We start from the raw sequence: 15,392 nt of genomic DNA, 5'->3' as shown, positions 1-15,392 counted from the left end.
GCGTGCACTGCGGGCAGTACCGGGTGTCACTTTTCATGATTACTAAGGCATGGTATTTGCATGCGGAGCTCTCGGATGTGCGCTCTGTTGCTTCTTACTCGTTGTGTCAGCTCGGGACACACGTGAAATTTTGTTTTTGGCGTCTGACGCGCCGTTTATACCATGCGCTGAAGGCATCGTACGTTTTAGAGGCTGTGCCGTTCAAACGAAAGGGAAACTTTTGTTGTTGTTATCGGACTACGTGATGTATGTAGTGCGGTGTGCGCTCGTTGCGTGCGCACTGGAATTACAAACTTTACGTGCACGATCGCGTATACAATACAGCGGTGTCTTCTTTTCGACGTGAAGTTACGTCAACTATAGGTTGGCGTTGCGCCGAATAGCTACTGCGATCGCTCCATATACACGAGCAAAGAATCGCTAATCAGGCAATAGATCTGGAAATCGGGCTACGAGAAAGGAAAAGAAAGGCCTAACGCCCAGCAGAAGGCGTAAGTCACTGCGAGGTGAGTTCGAATACGATGAGGCAGAGGCTGAACGTTTTAGGGGCGAAGCTCCTTAAGGCGGCACCCGTTCGTCCCTCGTAGTTGTCGTAGTCGTAGTGCGTAACCAGTCGTAACGCTAGTACCAGATCTTGACCTCCAAGGTGGTGCCGGTGGGAGATTTTTCCTGTGCGTTGTTGAACAATAAAAAATTCGCAGCGTGCGCGTTAACTAAAAGCCGAATTCTTCTGTCTCTCATCCCCTATTAGCAGCCATTGGCATGTTCCAGTAGGAAACGTTAGTAGAAGTAGAAGTGTAAGTTTTAACTAAAAGCCGACTTCTTCTGTTTCTCATTCCCATTAGCAGCCATTGTTTACCTCCAAGGTAGTGCCTGGTGAGATTTCTCCTGTGCGTGATTAAACAATAAAAATTTTGTTCAAAACGCCGTTGACTGATGAAATAAACCAACGAAAGACGCCAGATGTTTTCTAAAAGCAAAACGAAAGAACGCCAGATGTTTCTAAAGCAAAACGAAAAGACGCCAGCTGCTTAACGAAAGACGCCAGATGTTTTCTAAAGCAATGGTTTTCTAAACAATGAAAATTCACAGCGTACATGTAAAATTAAAGTGAGCTGCAAGTCGTCATAACTCATCGAACCTTTAGTATAAACGCGCCCGATCTCACGTCGGTGATGATGTACTGGGCAGAATTCACGGAAGATTCACGGTTTACCGATGAACCTCCGCAGCTTCGCCCACTCATCATCATTCACTCCGTGGATATGCTGTGATTTTTTTTATTACGGCACGTACCGGTACTTACTGTACTGTTGCACAAAAACGCTCCGCGAAGAATTTCAGCACGCAGTGCTCAGGCCTGCCACGCACGAACAGCGTGGTAAACGTCTGCTTGCAACATTTTACTGCGTGCGAACCGCACAATACGCGCTAAGTTTACGCCGGGACTACAAATCCGAGCAGAAGCGAACCACCGCGGAGGGCACGCCGCGGGGCGTCTGCTGTTTTGTTTGCCCCATACCGGTTTGTTTGCCCCATAAATCTGACGTCACTTCCGCCACACTTTTCGCAATGCATTGGGATACGATAGGGCCTCTCCTTAGTTTTTGTACGGACCGTAGTTTTTGCTTCCTCCTTGGCTGCTTCTACGCAGTGGCAGGCTTGGCCGGCTTGGACGTGTTGAAAGTGCTTTCAACGTTTTTTTGTTCGATTATTTAATGCACAGTATAATATTTAAAGAATGCAGCTTTGCGTGAAACGTACTTTCTTTGAGAGTTTAACACGGCGTATTCGGAGAGTTCAGCTGTAGCGTGCCGCCGCAGCGACATCGTCTCAAGGTCCCAACATGTTGCCGGCTCGCGATAAGCCACGCGAGCAACGCCCGGTTCATGTTCCTGGGACGTTGAAACCACGAAAAAACACGCACTGCCAAAGAACGAGTGCTGATAACACCCCAAGGTAATGCTCGATGAAAGCTTCAGCGTAAGAAATGCTGTGTATATTTACCGATGATTGAATACTAGAAGCGACCGCCTACGTCACTGAAATGCTAGACTTCACCACAGACCGACGGTTAACGGTGTCTTCGTTTATTGCAAATATGTCGAGAGCACCGTCGAGCACCATGACGCAAAATTGACGTCGGCGGAATTACCAGATGGCGCCCTAACTTTTCCGGTTTGCTCAATAGCCAATCAGCGCGCACCAAAGGCGATACTTTTGCTAGGGTGGCTACTTTTCCGATTGTCGCCTTTTGAGAATACGGGCCCTGACCTCACGAGGCGCGCTTACGTGCGAGGCGATTCAAAGGCCGCGTCGTCGGCCTTCGCGGCAGGTTGTGGGCCGGCACCACACCTGGTTAAGTCGCCTATGCTTATAGCCTGCGTGCAATAAACGGCTTAAGTATTGGCGAGGCGCTTAGACATGGTCAGAAGTAGCAGAAGTCGCTGTCCGCGAAGTGCTTGCTGCACACTGTCGATGAAGGCATGGGGTGCATGCCCGTTCTGAGCTTGACACCGATGTGTCAGTGACACATCGGTGAAGCTTTGGAAGGCAGAAACGGAATTTCTTGATTATTTTTACGGATGTGATTACGTGGTTGTGACAATGCATTTGACTTATGCGCATGTGTGCATTCTTCATATATTTGCTGGCGAAGCCGCAAATAAAGTTAGATGAAAGTAGCGCCCGTCCTGTCTATCTCGTCTTGTGAATTGTCTGGTTTTTGCGCACAAAGTTTCCCATGAGCTTGACAACCCACCCCTACTTCAGTTTTGGGTCCTTAGGGTAGTTGTGAAAGCTAACGCCTTTTTCACGAGCGGAAGAAGTACACTGAGGCACAGAGCAGTATTTCACCATTGCGCAGCGCTCGCCGCCGAGACAAGCCGCCGCAGTTCTACGAAAGAAAGAGCTGTAGTTCTAAATGAACGTTAAAAGCAGTCCCACGGTTGTTCGAACAGCGTCAATAACCACCATACGCAAGATAACCAATTGAACTGCTTTTTTGTTGAGATACCATAACGGTGGATTCAACACGGCGCTGGGCCTACGTAGCAGACGAAAGCGCGGGAATCCCCGCTCTGACGTCATACAGGCGCCGTTCGCAGCGCCGCCATCGGGCGCCCACCAGGCCAATAGCTACTTTCCTGCAACAGTTGAACGTTGGAATGCTTTGCCTGGGCTTGTTCACGCTTTGCCAATGAGGGATTTTTTGTCTGCGCTTGACATGCGATATTATCGTCACTCCTGCCATAGCCCATGATGGGCTGCAGTATGTATAAATTAATAAATAAAAATCGGCAGATCCCACGCACTGTGGGAATCGATGTAATGCGAAGCAGCCAGCAAAGAGCTGCATACAACGCCTTGTTTGTCTTTGAGCCAAATGAAATCATTAATGCCATGGCATCTAGTCTACCATATATCGCATGTTTGCCATGCACGCATGCATGCACAATCTAGTATACACCACGCCAGTGAAACGCATATTCTGGTATATACAATGCATGACCTGTCGTTTATGTTCATCAACGCACTCGTGTCATGCCATACCAATTTTGGTATATATCCAGTTAACAAAACGGCCGGAAGCGCACCATGACAGTGGCATGTAAATCATACCGTACATGACATGCATAACATGATCCGCATGTTAAGACCTCTCATTTTTATGTTCGTCATAGAGTCACATCGCGCAATATGGTATCAAACGAGCGAAATGGCCGCGAGTGCACCATGAGCATAGCATGTAAATCATGCCATACATGACATGCATATCATGGTTTTTCATGTTACCACCTGTCACTAATATTCATCCTACAGTCACATCGCGCAATACCAGTTTTGGTGTATATCAAGCTAGCGAAACGGCCGCGAATGCACCATGAGCGTGGCATGTAAATCATGACATACATGACATGCATGTCATGGTTTTCATGTTACCACCTGTTATTCATGCTCTTCATATAGTCACATCGCGCAATACCAATTTTGGTGCATATCAATCTAGCGAAACGGCCACGAGTGCGCCATCAGCAAGGCATGTAAATCATGTCGTACATGTCATGAATGTCATGATTTTCATGATCACATTTACACTTCTTCAGGTCCGACCTTATTTTATTGCGATAGCAATTATATGGGGTCTCGATCGGCTTTTGCAGTCGTCGTTGCCGTCGCCGTCATGACCTTCCGGTATGAAGTCCAAATTGATAAGGTCCCCCCGCGCTTTGTATGTTCTACCACGGGTAAAAGCGCACGAGCGGGGGCGACGAACGCGGCCGAAGCAGAGGTCAAACGAGCCGGCCCATTTCCGTCGCTCGGAGGGTGCATGCGATAACATCACCCCGCTCGGGAGGCCTGCCGTCGAAGCATACAGGAAACGCCCCGCCCGTCTTTAACGACCATGAAACGACGCGAGGTGGGGGGCGGGGAGGGGTTGTCACGCAACTTTGAACTTTGAATATAAGGGCGCAATCGCTGGCGCGTGCGCTATCTCGAAAGCCATCACAGTGGGCGGCTTGTATACCCTTCTACGCGCTGCGCTCTCAACGCAAAGTGACTATGCGGAGAGCATCTCTCCCTGGAGCGGCCGTATTCTCTTACGCCAGCGTTATGTAATTAGGCGAGATCGGATACAAAAACAGTTAGCTGCCAGCCTCACTTCGTGTAACACTACAATTTGTTGCTATCGCATTCATTGCTTCGCCCTTGTGGTGGAACTGTGACTTTTTTGCCACAAGAAATGGCAAGGCTATTTTTTCAACCTATCCGCACTTAGTTTGTTTTTGTTTTTTTTTTAATTTTAAATGCAGGCTAAGCCTATTATTGGGAAATATGAAAACAAAAGATTGCTTTGCTCTATTAGTGTTTATAATATGTTGTACGCGATTGTGGTTTCTTGTATAATTTGGGGCTCAGCTTTATCGGTGTTATATCATTTCTGCCACAAGTCCCCGATAATTTAGGTATATGGCTCACCTTACTTAGTCTTCAGTGACCACCCACCTGCTTAAATATTTGTTTCTGTGCAATTCGCAATGATAATTGTATGTGCAATATGTTTAATAATAAGTAATAATACTTATGAGATGCTTAAATAATGCTTTAAACTCCTGGGGTCGATTGGAATATTTTGCCATCTGCTCCGAAAATGCCAATAGCTGCTCCAAACTAGCGTTTTTTCTGTCCCGAATGTGCTCCAAAAAGGAAAATGTTGCTTCCATCACTGTAATAATAATAATAATATCTAGGGTTTAACATCCCATATCCACGATATGATTATGAGAGACGCCGCAGTAGAGGGCTCCAGAAATTTCGACCACCTGGGTTCTTTAACGTGCACCTAAATTCTAAGTACACTGGCCCGAAACATTTTCGCCTCCATCGAAAATGCAGCCGCCGCGCCGGGATTCGATCCCGCCACCTTCGGTTCAGCAGTCGACCGCCATAACCACTAGACCACCGTAGCGGCGCATCGCATAGTATCTGAAGGCATTCAGTCTGCCAGAAAGAGACCCTCGCTATGAATGAACGAAAGAAAGGGCATTTTAAGGACTCGTTTTTTTTTTCTTTGCTAGGCAGAACATTACTTAGAACTAACATTTCACTTCAGGAAATGCTTCAGTGGAATGGTGGCAGTGGCGCAACTATCTGCAGAAGAAGAGAGAAAGCTGATTTCCTTGACGATTTTTTGTCAGTCATTATTCACAGCCTGAAATGAAAATGCACCCTCGGTCAGTTCGCACATTACCGTGAGCATCGATGACCTAATCATTACGGACGCCGATATCGTAAACCTTCTGTTAAAAATTGATCCTAAGAAATCCTGTGGTCCCGATAACATTCGGGACGAATTTCCTAAAGGGTACGCGGAATGGAGTAGTAAATATGTCGGACTAATTTTTGATAATTCTTTCCAGCTGGCTAAATCATTCAGACTGGAAATAAGCTAAGTTCATACTGTCACGTATTCGGGTGGTTGCGAACGATGGATTCATACCGGACTCTGTAAACGGCACAACACGTTTACTAAACACACGCACAGCACTCCAGAATATTGCCACGGGCGTTTCCTATTATCACTTTTGCTTTATTCGGTTTTCGCCCTCAAAGACTGTCAGCAACGCTCAGCGCGAACCGCGCCTCATTGTTCGATAAGCTCCCCGATCATTGTAGATCATTTTGTTAAGATTGCGCGCAAGACGCGCACACTCGAGCTTATTCTAGAATTTGCGCGACAGCCAGCGATAACGCTGGAATATTCGACGGCACTTGTTTAAATGCCGACGCGCTTCACCGCTTGTTAGTTGATCGACGGTCGACGCTCTGTCCGCCGCTATCAGTGTATTGCTGTAGTTTGACTTTCAGTTTCTCGGCCACAAGTTCGGCCAAATAAAGAGTTTCATCTCGGACGTGTTCACTGCTGCCTTCGTCGACGTCACGACCACGTGACATCTGGTGGAGGCGCTGGGTGCGTTCATGTTCCGGACGCCCCCGTCAAGCCGTGAACCCAGCCCCGCTCGTGAAGAAGACACCGGCGCAATCAGGGACAGTCGAGCAAGCCGGAGACTCAAAGGACTACCCCCTCAATTTGGACTCCTACCGGACAAGCCAAGAACCACGGCGACGAAGACAACAGGCACGATAACGGCCGCAGTGTCCCCTGCAGCTGTCGTGATGCAGCCGCCCAGAGAGCCGCCTACCTTCAATGGATCGCCAAGCGATGACACCGAAACCTGGCTGGAGACGTTCGAAAGGGTCTCAGCATTCAACAACTGGAACACCGAGGACAAGCTGCGCCACGTGTACTTTTACCTGGAAGACGCGGCAAGGACTTGGTTCGAGAATCGGGAATCCAATCTTCGAACCTGGGACATCTTTCGCAGCGCTTTCGTGGAAACGTTCATAAGCATCGTGCGAAAGGAACTGGCCGCCGCATTACTGGAAAATCGGGTGCAGCTCCCGAATGAAAAGGTGACAATCTTCGCGGAAGAGATGAACCGACTGTTCCGCCATGCTGACCATGACATGCCCGAAGAGAAGAAGGTTCGTTTCCTCATGCGAGGAGTAAAGGAACAGCTCTTCGCTGGACTTATGAGGAATCCACCGAATACTGTCCAGGAATTCGTCTCAGAAGCCACGACCATCGAGAAGACGCTGGAGATGCGCACCCGGCAGTACAATCGCCGCGCATTTCAAGACAGCGCAGCTGTTCGTGCCGTCGGATCCGACGACTTGCGCGAAACGATCCGAGCCATCGTGCGAGAGGAGCTGCGAAAGCTTGCACCTCTTGCACAGCCCGAAGTGACGTCGATTGCTGACGTTGTACGCAAGGAAATCCACCAGTCACTGGGTGTTCCTCAGCCGACACCGCCGCAGCTGCAAGCAATGAGCTATGCTGCTGCAGCCCGACGCAACGCCCCCCCCCCTCCTCGCCCACGTCAGCACGCTGCGCCGCCCCAGCAGTTCCAGCGCCAGGCACCACCGCCGCCACCACCGACGTCATACCGCCCGCCAGCCGGCCAGCGATACACGCCGAGGAAGACCGACGTTTGGCGCGCCCCTGACAACCGCCCGCTCTGCTACCACTGCGGGGAGGCCGGCCACACGTACCGCCGCTGCCAGTACCGACAGATGGGGCTACGCGGATTCGCCGTCAACGCGCCGCGCCCGTAGCCAGGCGAACGGCCTCACGACATCGATGACTACCTCACCGGAACACAGTGGCAAGAACGACGACCTTCCCGCTCGCCGTCGCCCGGCCGCTACATGTCACCGCACCGCCGGCAGTACACTGGCCCAAACCGGGGCCGGTCGCCTAGCCCGTATCCGGGAAACTAAGGGCAGCAACCGATGGATGTGCGGTTGCTGTACGACGAAATGCCGAATATCCTCCGCGGCCGCCGACGACGACAATGCGACAAGACCTTCACAACACGACGCGAACCAGACAGAGCCCTGACGACGAAACCTCGCAGACCGAAGAAGACCTGACGACGCAACGGGGAAGCAGCGCAACAAACCGACGAAGACGTGACCCGACGCCACGACCTAACTGCAACGCAAGACGACGAACTAGCGACCTCGACGTTCTTATCGACGGCCACAGCGTCACAGCTCTCGTCGACACCGGAGCCGACTATTCTGTCTTCAGTGGACCGTTCGCCACCAAGCTGAAGAAAGTAAAGACCGCTTGGAGTGGACCCGAAATCCGCACAGCTGGAGGCCACCTGATAACGGCGATTGGTGTCTGCACGGCGAGAGTCACCATCAATAACCGGAATTATCCTGCGAGCTTTGTAATCCTACAATGTTGCTCTAGGGATGTGATACTTGGAATGGACTTCCTAAGTGACCACGGCGCCGTCATCGACCTGAGGTCTGAGTCGATAACGCTAACCTCAGACAAAGCGCTCCCGCCCCACGCGACGCCAGGGAATCATGCATTTAATGTGATAGAAGAGCAGGTGACCGTTCCGCCGCGCTCCAGCGTCATTATTTCCGTCGGCACCGAAAAACCTGCGAACCTTGAAGGCGTCATCGAGGGCGATCAGCAACTACTCCTGAACCGTCAAATTTGCGTCGCAAAAGGTATAGCCGAACTGCGTGACGGTAAAGCAAAGGTAGTGCTGACAAACTTCAGCCACGAATATAGGCACCTCAACATTGGTACGACGGTCGCCTACATCGGCGAATGTGTGGCCGCCAGCAATACTTTCGCCCTCTTCGATGCTGCCGAACCGGCTTCGACGAATCGAGGTCCCGAACCAGATTTCGATGTCAACCCGAGCCTTCCGAAGGTCAACCACGTCCAGCTGAAAACCTTGCTCCTGCAATACAAGGACTGCTTCTCGTCGTCATCACGAATTCGACAAAGTCCGGTGGCGAAACACCGAATTATAACGGAGGAAAGTGCAAGGCCCCTTCGTCAGAGCCCCTACAGAGTTTCGACTCGAGAGCACGACGCGGTAAAGAAACAAGTCGACGAGATGCTACGCGACAACATCATCCAGCCGTCCAAGAGTCCGTGGGCGTCAACCGTGGTGTTAGTGAAGAAGAAGGACGGGACACTGCGCTTCTGCGTTGATTATCGGCGCCTGAACAAAATCACGAAGAAGGACGTGTACCCCCTCCCACGGATAGACGACACCCTAGATCGACTACACAACGCGACATTACAGACGCACATTCTCGGCTTGTGCGCCTATTACAGACGCACAGACGCATTTTCTTCTTCGGTCTTCGGTCTTCTTCGGTCTGCGAGGTTTCGTCGTCAGGGCTCTGTCTGATTCGCGTCGTGTTGTGCAGGTCTTGTCGCATTGTCGTCGTCGGCGGCCGCGGAGGATATTCGGCATTTCGTCGTACAGCAACCGCACATCCATCGGTTGCTGCCCTTAGTTTCCCGGATACGGGCTAGGCGACCGGCCCCGGTTTGGGCCAGTGTACTGCCGGCGGTGCGGTGACATGTAGCGGCCGGGCGACGGTGAGCGGGAAGGTCGTCGTTCTTGCCACTGTGTTCCGGTGAGGTAGTCATCGATGTCGTGAAGCCGTTCGCCTGGCTATGGGCGCGGCGCGTTGACGGCGAATCCGCGTAGCCCCATCTGTCGGTACTGGCAGCGGCGGTACGTGTGGCCGGCCTCCCCGCAGTGGTAGCAGAGCGGGCGGTTGTCAGGGGCGCGCCAAACGTCGGTCTTCCTCGGCGTGTATCGCTGGCCGGCTGGCAGGCTGGCACCCTTGGCGAAGCCCGGCCAAGATGGGGACTGGCTGGGAGGTGCCTTCAGCGGCGACCAGACACGTGCGGTTGCCGGCGTAAAGGTCGGTGATCAGGTCCGTGAAGACGTCACCGGCGCCGGCACCGCGGAGGGCATCAAAGAGGGCCTGATGGGGGACGGACCCGTACGCGTTCGTGAAATCGAGCAGCGCCGCGCAGAGGTCGGGGCCACCGGCTCTGGCAGCGTCGAGACGGTGCTGGAACACGTAATTGAGCTCGAACACTCCGTCGTACGGGAGAAACCCCTTCTGGCAGTGTGACAGCACCTGGTGTTGGAGGGCCCACGTCTGAAGCCGGGCGGCAAGGCACTTGGCGTACAGCTTTGAGGCTGTACACCCCAAGGCAATGGGCCGCCAGTTGCTGGGGATGTTGGGGTCGCCCTTCTTGTGAATGAGCACCGTCCGCGAAGGGCGCCACGCGTCGGGTGTGCGACGGTGATGGACGCAGGCGTTGAAGAGTGCCGTCAGAAACCGCGCTTCAGGGTCAACCGCCTTCCAATGGTGGTAGGTCAAGCGGTCCGTCCCTGGAGCGGTATTCTCCGACTTGCGGAGACGGAGCAGCACCTCGTCGGGAGCGAACGGCGAGAAGTCGACGGGTTCCGGAGCAGTGGGGCGCCTGAAGAGGAGCGACGTGTCCGCCGTCCTCTCAGACCACGTCGTGCCCCAGTGGTCTTCGAGATCCTGGAGTGGTATCTCGCACGGTCTGGACGGGCCCTCGAGTATTAGCCGCACGGCGCGACGACGATTACGTCTGTAGAGCCGTTGTATGTCCGCCGCGTTTGCCGGGTTCAGAGGGCGCCGTGGCCGTTCGGTCGTCAGGGGGGGCAGTCGGACAGCCTCGGACGCCAGGGTGACCGCCTGTGCCCACGCGGCCTCACAACGGTCCCAGGAGTCCTGAGACGGAGGCTCGCGAATAAGTTGGCGCAGGAGCCGTGCTTGGTCCCCGGGGAGGTCGGTGTGGTCTGGGGGCATGTCCAGGACGGGGTCCTCGACAGGAGGAGTCCCGGGGGGGTCATCGGCCTCGTCCGGGTCAGCGCCGTCATCCGTGGCGGGTTCGGGTGAGGTGGACGGCGACTGTGAAGGCGAGGGCTGCGACAGTGGCGTCCCGGTGTCGTGCGCAGGTGATGTCGCGCCTCGGGTAGAGGACCCGAGTGGTGACACCGAGGCCTGGCCAGTGGGGCTCGGCACGCTTGGAGGACCTGGTGACGGCGTTGCCTGTGGCAAGGCGTCGAGGAGAGGGGTCTCGGCACGGTCGCCGAGAGGAGGGACCTGAGGTGCGGGGCCTGTGGGGGCGGGCCGGGTAGATCCTGCGGACCGAGCGGCAGCGTCCTGCGTCTGGTGCCAGGTGCGGTGGTTGTAGAGGCCCCGGGCAGACGGGAACGACTGCGAGCAGCGGTCACACTGATGTTGACCCGGAGGGGGGCGCTCGGACATCTGCGCCGTTTCCAGGCAGCGATGGTATGAAGGGCGTGCCCGGATGGTGTCGCCACAGATGGTGCAGACGTAGACCCTGCTCCTGATCCTCTGGCCGTGCTCGGTCTCCAGGTGACGGCGGAGCGACTGCACGCGAGCCGTCCAAGAGGACCCGCCGTAGGAGGTTCCGCAGCCCCTCTTAGGACAGCGAACGAGGCGAGGGACCGGGAAGAAGATGGTAATCTCCTGGCGGGCCAAGGTCGGGTTGCGAGGTCGTACCGTCGCCGGGGTTCCGGAGCTGCTGGTCGAGTCCGTGGCGGTGGAGTCGTCCCGCCGTGGTCGGCGAGGTGGTGGTGACGCCGGCGAAGAAGAGCCGGACGTCGCCGGCCGCCTTCGGTGAGAAGGCGCCGGTGGCCGCTGGCGGGACGGGCCAGGGACGGCAGCAGCAAGGGCAGGCCGGGCGGGCATCCCAAGGCCAGTCTCGGGTCCAGGCAGCAGGTCCGGGAAGCAGGGAGTCCGGGCGGCAGCAGGTCCAGGTGGTCCCGGGTGGCGGCGGTGGCGGTCACGAGGACCGGGGCCCGTGGTGGTCGCCCGCAGGCAGCATCGGCGACCGGGCCGGGAGAGGCAGGCAAGAAAAGGCGGTTGACGCTTACCAACTCCTCTCCCGGTGGTCGCCTCTTCCTGGGGTGGGCCCGATCCGCTTCGTCGGTAGTGGGTCCAGGCCTGGTCCGCCGGTCCGCTCTTCCCTCCTAGTGGGTCCGCCGCTCCGCTCCAGGCGCCTGGTCCCTCCTGGTTCCTCCAGGCTCCTCCGAGGTCCTCCGGGAGGCCGAAGAACGGATACGAGACCTTGTGGGGGTGGCCAAAGCCCACAAGGGACCGCCTCCGACCTTTTGAGATCATATTTTATTTTCATGTTATTTACAGTACATCAAAAAATTGTTACATTGGAAACTCAAAACAGAACGAGGTAAAAGTGTATATAATAAAAACCGGGAACAAAAGGGCTAAAAAATACAGTTAGTGGTGTTAGTATTAAAACGGTAAAACTGTAAAGGTGTATAACGCTAAAAAACCCGCGGTATCGCTTCTCGGAATAAAAACTATTTACATAAGACCTATATGGCTACGGTAAATGTTCGTGGAAGCGGCGACCGTGTCACTGACGCAAAGGCGTTTCATTGTCCGCAGGTAGTTCTTGGAGCATAACCTGCGGCAGACACGGTCGTTGCCCGGATCCCACGAGCCGAGGCAGCCGACGACGATGGCTTCGACGGAGACGCGCTGGAACCGCCGGAGGAGATGTTGCTGTAAAGGGGCATACTTCTCCTCCTTGATCCTCCGGGCCTCCTGGAACGCCTGCATACGGTTGTCGAAGGGACAGCAGACGTCCAGGATCAGGGCCTCCTCTCCTCGGGCCAGGACCAGGTCGGGCCGCAGGCCGGGGACGCCGACCTGCTGGTTCTCTCCGATGACGGTGAACCGACCCAGGGCCGCCTTCTTGAGGCGCGCGACGATGGCGTTGTGGCGCTCCGTCATGGCCCGGCTCTGCCGCATGCAGTGGCAAAGAACGAGCGGCAGTGTCTCCTCCACGTACCCGCAGCGTCGGCACCGTTTGTCTGCTGCGGGCACCCAGGTGCGTGTGCCGTTGAGGGGGAGGAGGTTCAGCCGGGCCCGGTGGATGAAGCGCCACTCCTTGAAGCGGGTGTAGCGGCCGGACCTCATGAAGTGTGAGTTGGCGGGGTCCGCCGCTACGCACGCCATCCCCTTGCCCTGGTTCGGCTTGTCCTGGAGAGAACGGTCCCGGCCCTGGTTGAGGATGGCCCGGAGGGTCTTGATCAGCTTGTTGCGGTTCCGCGCTGACACCGTGGCCTCCCCGCAGGTGATGCGGGCGCCCTGCTCAAACATCTCCCAGGCGACGGTCAGGCGACGGGAGGCCTTGCGGGCCTCCGTCCAGACAGACTGGAGTTGCGTCGCAGTCTGCCGGAAGTCGCCCTCCGTGTCGCCCGAGAGGTAGGCCTCGATGTCTTCCGTCTCCGCCTCTCGCCGTAGCCGCCTCGACACCACCCGGTGGAGCTCCTCCCTCGCTCGCTCCCGGACCTCCGGATCGGTCGACGACAGGAGCTTGAAGGCTCCGTCCACTCGGCAGATGTCGCTGAGCTCCGCCGCAAGAGGGATCCCTGCAGTGCCGGCACGTGCGCTCCCGTACACGTACTCGTTCGAAGCTCTTGCCGGCACGTACAGGGTCTTCTTGATCAGCGGGCGAAGCTCCTCGTCCAAGCGATGCCACTCTCCCTTGCTGGCGAGGCCCACCCGCATGGCAAAGTTGAGGGCTGGATACAGAAATGTTTTGATTGCATCCAGCCTCTGCCACGGGGTGAGCATGGAGGAGAGCAGCTTTCTGCCGAGATGGATGGCCTCGTCGACCGTCGTCTGGTCCGGTAGCACCCTGAACCCCACAGGTCGCCCCAGGAACCGGTGCCCCTCGAAGTCCGCCAGTGCCGGGACCGGGTCGCTCCCTACGGTGAAGGTGGTGGGCCGTGTGCCCACCGGGTAGCGCCCGGACAGGTGGAGGGTTCGGCACTTGGCGGGCTTAAGTCGCAGCCCGAGCCGGTCCGATAGAGCCGTCACCATGTTGAGACGGCGCTGCAAGGTGGCGGGGTCCTTGGCGAGCAGTGTCAGATCATCGGCGTAAGCAAGGATGTTGTGCTGCTTATCGCCTCCCTGCACCGCTCTGATGATCGGATCCACCACCAAGTTGAACAGCAGGCCGCTCAACGGACAGCCTTGCCTTAGACCGGCTCCGATGGGAATTGGCTCCGTGGTGCCTGCAGCTGCCACGACGCAGGTGGTGTTGGCGCGGTAGAGCTCCTCCACGATCTCGGAGAAGGCCTCCCCCGCGCCGGCGCCGCGGACAGCATCGACGAGGGCCTGATGGGCGACCGAGCCAAAGGCGTTTGCGTAGTCGAGGAACCCCACGCACAGCTCCTCACCTCCCGTCCTGGCGTCGTCCAGGCGTCCCTGCAGCACGAAGTTGTGTTCGAACACCCCATCGTGCGGCAGGAAGCCCTTCTGACACCTGGACAGTACCGCATGGTCGCCCAACCACCGCTGCAGCCGGGTGGTAAGACACCCGGCATACAGTTTGGCGATCGTTCGACCAAGGGCAATGGGTCGCCAGTTTGTGGGGTCCTCGCGGTCGCCCTTCTTGTGGATCAGGATGGTCCTCGTCGACTTCCAGCTCTGGGGTGTGCGGCGGTATAGGAGGCAGACGTTGAATACCGCCGCCAGGTACCGCCCGTCCGGGTCCACCTGCCTCCAGTGGTGGTAGGTCAGGTGGTCCTCCCCAGGAGCTGTACTTTCGCACCTCCGGAGCTTGGCTGCGACTTCGTCGGGTAGAAAGGGGCACGTGTCCAGTTTCTCGTTGGTGGGGGCTCGTGACCTGAGGAGTGTCGTGTCCACTGCTGCTGGGGACCAGAGGCGGGTGTAGAAGGCGTGCAGGGTGCCTGGGTCAATCGGGCAGAGCTGCGAAGGGCCCTCCGCAATCAGCCGGACGGCCCGGCGCCGGTTCCTCCTGTAGAGACCCTGTATTAGAGCAGCGTTATCGGGGTTAATCTCGCGCCGTGGTGGTGTTTGGCGCGAGCCCCGATTCGGCAGCCGCAGGTGCTCGGTGACGGCTGCCTCGGCGCGGTCCAGTATCTCTTCGAACCGCGCCCACTGCTCGTCTGCTACAGGTAACCGGCTTAACGCCCGCAGCTCCGCCGTCTCCTCCGCCAAGACCCAGGCACCGCCCTCTGGTCCCATGGAGTCGGCTGCTTCCTCCTGCGTGCCGTACGTGCTGCCGTCGCCCTGGTCGTTGCCGCGGGGTGCCGTCGCCTCGGGAGACGCTGGTCTCTTGACGGCTGGCCCCGCGGTCTGCCCTGGGAGCTCCTCGGGGTCCTCTGCTGCAGGACTCTCGTACTGGTCCGAGGAGCTCGTGTCCGCTGCCTGGTCAGCAGGCTCGTCCGTCTGGTCCCCGGCACCGCTCAGCAGGGGGGTGGGCGGAACCACCTGGGAGAGGTGGTCCGAGGCGGTGCTCGGGGTGGGTGAGACGGTGGCCTGCTGCGGTTGGTCCAACTCGTCCGGAAGGCCCTCCTCCCCGCTCCGAAGGGGGGAAGGGGGGCCACCTGCGACGGCGGCTCCGGAGCGGTGGCCGGTCCGGGCGAGGCCTG

General features: G+C 56.5%; 1 protein-coding gene across 1 annotated transcript in view; it reads right to left on the bottom strand.

Moving 5' to 3' along the window:
- The window catches only part of LOC125760311 (uncharacterized), a 336,735-nt gene that overhangs the window by 303,996 nt on the left and 17,347 nt on the right, over positions 1-15,392 (bottom strand). The window contains exon 3 of the mRNA XM_049420194.1: positions 12,312-15,389. Coding sequence (XP_049276151.1) covers positions 12,312-15,389 — 3,078 coding nt within the window. The remainder of the gene's footprint in view (positions 1-12,311; positions 15,390-15,392) is intronic.

The sequence above is a fragment of the Rhipicephalus sanguineus genome, chromosome 10, assembly GCF_013339695.2.
Source record: "Rhipicephalus sanguineus isolate Rsan-2018 chromosome 10, BIME_Rsan_1.4, whole genome shotgun sequence".
Lineage (NCBI taxonomy): Eukaryota > Metazoa > Arthropoda > Arachnida > Ixodida > Ixodidae > Rhipicephalus > Rhipicephalus sanguineus.
This window is presented reverse-complemented; position numbering and strand designations above follow the sequence as displayed.